At 49.7% G+C, this 8,442-nt stretch overlaps 1 protein-coding gene across 3 annotated transcripts; it reads right to left on the reverse strand.

Moving 5' to 3' along the window:
• Nucleotides 1-66: 66 nt before the first annotated feature.
• Nucleotides 67-6,950, reverse strand: asgr1a (asialoglycoprotein receptor 1a). Of its 3 annotated transcripts, none has more exons than XM_088627934.1 (10): nucleotides 6,795-6,950; nucleotides 6,441-6,515; nucleotides 5,544-5,649; nucleotides 4,958-5,080; nucleotides 4,415-4,510; nucleotides 3,967-4,038; nucleotides 3,500-3,592; nucleotides 2,258-2,409; nucleotides 1,301-1,410; nucleotides 67-396 (listed from the first exon to the last, which is right to left on the reverse strand). In XM_088627934.1, exons 3-10 carry the CDS (start codon nucleotides 5,611-5,613, stop codon nucleotides 249-251), a joined length of 864 nt encoding a protein of 287 aa, XP_088484060.1. In that variant the 5' UTR covers nucleotides 5,614-5,649; nucleotides 6,441-6,515; nucleotides 6,795-6,950; the 3' UTR covers nucleotides 67-248. The 3 variants fall into 3 exon arrangements, with proteins under 3 accessions (XP_088484060.1, XP_088484058.1, XP_088484059.1); XM_088627932.1 differs by having other exon boundaries at nucleotides 6,441-6,618; XM_088627933.1 differs by having other exon boundaries at nucleotides 6,441-6,634; nucleotides 6,795-6,932.
• Between the last annotated feature and the right edge of the window lie 1,492 nt (nucleotides 6,951-8,442).

Here is an 8,442-nt window from a genome sequence, read left to right on the forward strand (position 1 = left end):
ACGTGTGAGCTGAACCCCCCCCACCCCACCCCTGGAACCTCAAACCCTCAAGAGAAGCTCCAGCTGTTTTGTTGAAACTCTTAATCAAATATTATTATTATTAGTATTATTTTTACATGGTTTATCATCACAGGCACACAAAATTCACAGCCGCCGCCTTCCGACGACGTGTCGTCAGAGCAGACAGGCAGAGGGCTCTGGCGCGTTCCCCTTTATCTCCTGACCCAAGGGGGGCGCCAGGGTGACGGCTACCCCGCGCGGGCCTCGCAGACGAAGTAGTAGGAGCGCGAGCAGTGGTCGTCGTTCAGGAGCCCGTCCTGGTGCAGGTGGGCGCAGTCCTCGCCGCCGCCCAGGCCGTGGTCCGTCCAGTCGTCGGGCTGGCCCGGCCTCCACTTCCTGCGGGGACAGGAGAAGAGCGCGGCGCCCGGGGGGAGTGAGTGTGCGGCGTCGCCATGCCGACGGGTTGGCCTGTTTCCTGTTGCAGGAAGCAGAGGGGGAACCGACTCCCCCATCACACTTCACCACCTCGGATTCAGAGAGGTCGGCCACTCCACCGGCTCTATCACCCTGCAGCTCACCGCTGGCAGCCCACTGGAGCTCAGCAGGTGTGAGCCTGGGCAGTACCTGGATGGGAGACCTCCTGGGAAACACTAAGGTTGCTGCTGGAAGAGGTGTTAGTGGGGCCAGCAGGGAGTGCTCACCCTGTGGTCTGTGTGGGTCCTAATGCCCCAGTACAGTACAGTCCTGACTCTCTGTGGTCATTAAATCTCCCAGGGTGTTTCCCCAGTGTCCTGGCAAATGTCCCCCTGGCCTTTACCAATCATGGCCCCCTACTAATCCCCATCTATGAACTGGCTTCATCACTGTTTTTCTCCCCACTGAGAGCTGGTGTGTGTGGTGGGCATACTGGTGCATTATGGTTGCATCATCCAGGTGGGGCTGCACACTGGTGGTGGAGGGGATCCCATTTACTGCTTTGAGTAGAGTGTCCAGAAGAGTGCTATATAAGTGTAATGAATTCTTATTAATGATTAGTATCCTTCTCCCTGAACACCAGCAGCGGGCCCTGCGTGGGTCACCAGGCTCACTGAGGAGCATGACTCTGTCTTGAGGCCACCCAACTTCAGCTGTTTGCGAGCAGCGCAGGGCAGAGCCCTAGGATCATTCCAGAGGTTACAGAACACTTTACTTGTGGTTCTTGTGGCGTGTGAGGGCTTCTCCTCCCCACTGAGCTACACTGTAAGGAACTGAACGTAGCGAGAGGGGGGCGAAGGTGAACGAACAGGGGGAGGGTGCTCACCTGCGGTCCAGGACATAGGGTGTCCCATCCACCCACTCCCACTTGCCTGTCCTCTCATCCGTGAGACCGATCCAGTAAAATCTGGGCATGGTTTTTCCAGCAACAAACCTCTGAGACACCACGAGGAACAGAGAGAGGCGTAAGGATGCCATAAGAAAAAACACCATCATAGCACGACTCAATCACAAACCCTGATAGACAGAGACACAGCGACACACACTGAATGATACCAGTGACACCGGCAGGCACAGAGGTATATGGACACTGAGCTAAGGAAATTGTATTGTAATAGTATAAAGATCAACAGCTTAGCAAAAAGCTAAAGGGGAACTGCAATGCTATTTTTATATTTCGGGGTTAGTAAGAATCAGCATTGATCCGTGCGTTTCAAACCGCAATAAAGTAAAATGGACACAGTAACATGTAAAACCTCCAATTTACATTCGTATTCTGTGATTCAGAAGGAGGCAACAACAGATTCTGTGACTTATTGCGGCCCTATAACATTGTAAACAAGCAGGTTTGTGAAATCTCTTTTAATCTAATAGAAATATTGCTCTTGGCTAGGGAGATATTTTTGCCAACAAATACAACTTACTTGTTAACTTGCAACGAACTGCTGCACAACCTGTGTTTATTTGCTCATACTGTACAGCGTGTCACATCGGTCATGACAGGGACTAGCGAGCAGGAAGGGCTGCTTCACACGTTCCAGTTCGTGGGAACTGGACTGAACTCGTGGGGTGTTGGTGACAACACGGCGACCATACAGTACTTTCACAAAGTTCACAATTTTGTGCTCAATTTGACATTTGCACATTTTGTCTATACCATCAATTCATTTCTTTTGTTACTAAGGGTTTAATAACCGGTCTGAGAAATTGGGAATGCAGCTCCCCTCTAATACTGTATGAGCATGTCCTCCAACCTGGGGTCAGCGAGCTCTGTGTGACTCACCCACTCCTGCTCGCTGTTGAGGATGACCAGTGAGGAGGACTTGCTGGAGCAGTAATCCTTGGCCGCATCCCAGGACAGGCCCTCGGTGGAGATGTAGTAGCAGCTGTCTGAGAAGTACAGCCAGCCGTCCGGACAGCAGCTTGCCATGGTCACTGCAGAAAAACGGCAGGGGAGGGGCAGCGGTCAGGGCAGACCCCCGCGGGTCCCGGCTCGGTGCCACGGCCAGGCGCAGTGAAGTCAGGGTGAGTCTGGGGTCACACAGGCGTTGCGTCTGAAGCATTTCAAAACCCCCCAAGGCGGGGACAGGGTCTCCCTGCCGGCCTTCGGAATAAACAGTGACGCACAAACTAAAGGACACGTGGAAACTACTACGAAGTGCGATTCAAACCGAGAACAGTAACGGGGGGCACTTCTTTTGCTCAAAGGGCTGTGGGGGTCTTGAAAAAGCCGCCCAGCCGTGCTGGAGAAGCCGACACCCTGCATTCGTTCTAGAAAGAACTGGAGGACCTACTCAGATGAATTAGCTACCAACTGCAAAACAGGCCAGAACAGTCGAATTGCCTCTTCCCCTTTCTTACACTCACACCCCATTTATGTACTGAATGAGCCAAGTTTTAAAGCATGGGTGAAACCCGAGAAATCTGTATCCCCCGTCCTAGGGCAGATTGGGGGGCATGTCTGTGAAGGCTCAGCCTGTGTTTTGCTCTCTGACAGCTTGTGAAGATAACTGGGTATCTCTGGGTAAATTATTGGGTAATTAATCCATCCATTATCAGAAAGTCGCTTATTCTGGGCAGGAGTCACAGCAAGTTGCAGCCTGCCATTCAAATACAGGGTTTGGGGCTGAACTACCCTGATGTCAAGGAGAACATGCAAGCTCCACACAGAAGAGACCGAGGGCTAGAATTGAGCCCAGGACCCAGAGCGTAAACTGACACTCCACTGTGCCACCCTTTGGTAATTAATAAGTTAAAGAGCATGACGGAAACGATAATACACGGCTGCCATGTTAACTGGAGCAGCCATGCCAGTGATAGTGTATGTGTGGAGCAGTATTCAGTCCAAGCGCAGTGTGCAGTAGCCTTGTGCCCCATGCGGGGCCTGATGCCAGTGTTCAGGAAATGGGAAGACATATATAGCTCAGGTGGTGAAGAGCGCTCTGATGTCAAGACCGGAGGAGCACGTCTCCAACATGCAGGGCTCTGCCCTAAGCCTCACGCTCTACACATCTTAGTGACTTACTGTTCTTCTTCATTTTATCCAGAATGCAGTTCACCTGGAAGACCATCGACTTCAGCGTGTCCAGTTCGTTCACAGCCGTCACCGCTCTGCCCACTGGAACGACAGCGCAGCTGTGAAGACCTCGGCCCTGACGTATGCCCCTCCCGTCCTGGACCTGCAGAGCTCAGGATCTCCTGCTCCCCCTGTTATTCCAGCTCTCACCTACTTAATCAAGCTGACCCATCTTAATTAGTGCTGGGGTTAGCCAGCGTTTTAAGATGCCTAGCAAGGATGATCCATCATGAGGACCAGGAATCCAGGCTGTCTGTGAGACCCTCTAGAGGAGCCAGAGTAACGCACCAAGAGTACTAGTGCCTGTCAGTGTGAAATAAATCAATATATAGCACAAACTCTTCCAATGTACAGTCTGTCTCAGCCTAATCTTGACCTGATGGCCGACTATCACGGGATCGTGGATCAAGACATACCAAGGCTCAGCTGGGATTCTGTGGTCAGTGTGGACACCTTCAGCTTATTGATCTCCTCTTGAATCTCCTGGTCTGGAGGAGCACATACACAACATTTGGTTGATTAATAACAGATTAAATACTTATTACTTACAGTAGTTATCCAGCTATGTATCTGTTTGTCTCTCAGTGTAGGAACAGCTGCCACTACAGGACCATCACTGGATGTACTGTACTGCAGCACCATCGGCAAATTTAATTTGAATTCTTTCTTTTTCAAGACCCCTGTGCACATAGTGCCTGCAATTACAGCTCAATACACAATGTCAGATTGCTCAATGTGTCCTTAAATTGAAGTTCTGCCTTCTTCCTACCCAGAGTTGGGTCAGGGCAAGCTCAGTGCCAAACCATTGCCAGCTCAGGGCCGGACCTCTGCCACGCCCACTCTTCATAACGGAGGCTGGCGCACCTGTGGCTCTCCCAGCCTGCAGCTCCGCCTTGACAGAAGAGCTGAAGTTGACCACGCTGCCCTCCAGAGCAATGATCCTCCTGCTCATTTTGGCATCTGCAAAACACAAATCCCGCAGGAAAAGATGCCATTTCTAAGATGGAAAGATATCATCTTTATCCAAGTAGTTATGCCTTACCTGAGCCTAAGATCTATTTTTGAGGTTGTGGAGTTTTACTTTTAGTGCCTTACATATTTCTGTAAAAATAGCTCCGAACACTAAGCTCCAACCACTAAACTCTGCAACCCTGCTTCACAAATCCACTCCACAACCTCTACCCTAAACCAGACTTACTCCTGAATCCATGCATTGCTTCGGTTCTTAACCTAACAGTCACACTAGTCCTAATGCTAACCCTCCCCCCAGTACTGACCATGAACCCTGCCCTAATTGTGATCCTACACATGACTCAAGCTGTTCTCCCGCCCAGCACACTGTATCCTGGTAAATGTGGATAGACTGCAGGAGCTGCAGAGCCAGAAGGCTTGTGTTGCTGTACTCACTGCTGACAGACACGGCGATGATGATGGCCAGTAAGACGGTGGCACTCAGGGCCAGGAGGCCCCAGAGCGCCCAGGAGGTCCTGGCGGCTAACCTGGAATGTTGCACCACCCGAGCCCCCATCTCTGCAACACAGACAAAGAGCCCCAGCTGATCCAGCACAGGTGGAGGCTGAGCCTTAAACTGTCACGCTCTGACCCTCCGGATTGTGAGGGTCTCAGGCTCTCACCCTTGACATGCTGACCTGCTACACACTGACCCTTCATGCACACACCCACACGGTGACCTCAGAACAACTGAGCTTCACACACACCCATATAATATATCCCTCATACTCTGAGCCCCCCACACAGTGACCCCTGAAACACCAACCTCCACACACACACCCACAAAATATCACCCTCACACTCTGAACCCCCACACAGTGACCCCTGAAACCCAGACCTCCACACGCACACCCACAAAATATCACCCTCACACTCCGAACGCCCACACAGTGACCCCTGAAACACTGACCTTCACACACACACCCACAAAATGTCACCCTCACACACCAGCTCCTCCACCACCCCACCCCGTTCCTCAAACCTTTCCTCCAGAAGGCGTTCTCTTCCTGGGTGTCCACAGCCTGGAAGTCGTCCTGATATTCGTCAGCCATGGAGGCTCAGCTCCAGATCCGTTCCCTGGAAAACACCTAGAGAGGACAGCAGCTCTTCAAAGAGCAGTCTGCTTTGGGTGAGCTCAAGTGAGACTCACCGTAGACCCTGTTAAAGTACTGCAGGAACAAAATATGTACAAGACTTGTGTGTTCTAACGTTGGTTTTATGCCCAGAACATAAAGAGGAACCTGTGCCTGTCAATAAGCCAAAAGATATGATCTAATTTATACAGTAAGATGCTTATTCTGCATGTTCATTATAAATGTATCCAGGGAAATTCTGCTTATTTGTACATTTGAGCAGTTTGTCATGTATTACTAGGTAAGCTCACGGAGACAAAGTTATATGGGTGGTGCGCTAAACAGTTTTCTTCACTAATCTTCACATGAACTTATGTGACGTATATCCATATATAGACATACTTCTGTATTACTAACTATAAGGGGCAGTGTCACTTTAGGTTGTTTGTTCTTGGGTATAAAAGACCATCTTTAGTTACTTATTTTCGAGTCCAGTTCCTAAAAGCCTGTCTCCCATATGCATATGTAATAAAGAGACTTCTCCGACACAGACACCTGGACTCCTTCATTTGTATGACACAACAGTACTAACCTTACTAATTTATTCAGCGGCCTCACCAGAGTACAAGTATTCATTAATCACAAGTAAAGCCTTCGAAGTACGAAGAAGGTGCCTTATCCAGGGATCACTCTGGATAAGCTGAAATCCTCACTCTCAGCACTGCACCATCCGCTGAGAGCAGGGCAATGTGCCGTCACATGTGCCCAGTGTCCAGCTGAAACTGGCGACTCCAGAGCGATCTTACCGTGAAGATTCAACACGCCCGGCCAGAGGGGCACACCCAGCGGGCGTCTGGCACCTGTTCAGAGCTTCTCCGCGCCTGAGAAAAGAGTCAAACAGGGACAAGCGGTTCTTCTCGAGCTATCAGCAGCTCTGCCCCCCCCACATCCAATAACGTCTGAATCTGAGGTCTCGAGGAAAATCTGAAACACAGAAGACCTTTTGAGGTTTGATGAGCAGAGCTCTGTGCCACCCGGGCAATTAAGTTAGTAAAAAAAAGTCCCAGGGGCAGGTCCTGCTTTGCTCTTCTGCAAGAAGATCCCCTGCGGGTTTGGAGTTCGGTGGGACAACTCTAGAGACAGATCTGTGCTTCACCCACCTGTCCTGTCCTGTCCCGGGCCAAGGCACGGTATCCTGCCAGGAGGCAAGCACAGCAGTTTTACTGTGGTCAGAAGCCTGGCTTCAGCAGGGCTGTGGGTTTCCAGTCCGTGCCAGATTGGCTGCAGCAGGGACATGCAGCATGATGTACTTTGAGCAGCAAATATTCCACCTGTGTACACAGACCGCAGAGCAAACAGGACCAGGGTTCAACTGCAAAAGCACGCAGGCGAAATGCATTTTTGGGAGCCACCCCCCAAGTTTAATTAAGGAAAAGCTCTTTACTCCTCTCACAGGCTTTAATCTGCTCTTCCCCATGTTATCCAGTCTTGTGGCAGTAGTGGATCAGGAGCTCATATATTCATTCATTCTGGATCCCAAAGCGGGCCAGCTGTATGCAGGTTTTGTGTGTTTGGTCTTGTTTTCTGGGGATGAGCTCTGAAAGAGCTTCAGTGGAGTTGCAACCAGCTTCTGTGTCTTTATGTCTTGGAATGCTGCCTACTTCATAAGGGCAGAAGCAAACTTGCCAGCCACAAGAACATTAATGTCTGACAATGAACCCAGATGAGAGACAGTCAGGTGTGACAGCTGTTTGTAGGGTTCGTTCTGTATGTCTTTGTAGGTTTTGTGATGTATCTAGCTTTCTTCATGTTAAAGAAAGAGCTGCCTGTCTAAGGAATCTTTGTTTACCTGACTAAAAGAGTATGCAACACTGTCCAAGAACTGGAAAGAAGAATTTCAATTCTGTGCTGGTGTTTATAATTGTACCATGTTTACCCTTTTACATTCTGTGTGTAAATTTACAGTATGTTGTATCCTTATCCAACTTGCAACATTTATGGCTTATAAAATGCACTCTATGCACTTGTGCATTTTATGCTGAGTAATGAGAGAACACAGTGTCTCTCTGCTTGCTCACCAGATGGCTGTTCATAAAAAACGTGTTTTAAAATCATACTGAACTACGCTGTGCTTTTCTGCCTCCCTACATATCCACATTGGAAAAATATACAGGAGACATTTACACCATCTGTGTCTGGTGCTCAGTTTCCTTCCTCAGAAGTTCATTTCGGAAGAGTCCGAGGGATAAGCTCTCACAGAGGCAGGCACTGTAAGGTTTGCTGGAGAAGAAGGATGCAGTCACCCTGGCCAGAGAAATCCCCAGATCTCAATCCTATAAAAAGACATGGTAAAAATAGAACTAGTAGAACGTGCAGTTCAATCAAAGATCATGCTCGCTTTCATGACAAAAATTCACTAAAGGCAATCCTGCTTAATCTATACAACTATATCACCGTTCACAGCTGGCAGCCCACTGGAGCTCAGCAGGTGTGGGCCTGGTCAGTACCTGGATGGGAGACCTCCTGGGAAAGCTGAGGTTGCTGCTGGGAGAGGTGTTAGTGGGGACAGTTGGGGGCGCTCACCCTGTAGTCTGTGTGGGTCCTAATGCCCCAGTCTAGTGATGGGGACACTATACTGTAAATAGGTGTTGTCCTTCGGATGAGTAATAAAACCAAGGTCCTCACTCTCTGTGGTCATTAAAAATCCCAGGGCGTTTCTTGAAAAGAGAAGAGGTGTAACCCCGGTGTCCTGGCCAAATTTCCCCCTGGCCTTTTCCAATGATGGCCTCCTAATAATCCCCATCTCTG

The sequence above is a fragment of the Lepisosteus platostomus genome, chromosome 4 (assembly GCF_059453375.1).
Source record: "Lepisosteus platostomus isolate fLepPlt1 chromosome 4, fLepPlt1.hap1, whole genome shotgun sequence".
Lineage (NCBI taxonomy): Eukaryota > Metazoa > Chordata > Actinopteri > Semionotiformes > Lepisosteidae > Lepisosteus > Lepisosteus platostomus.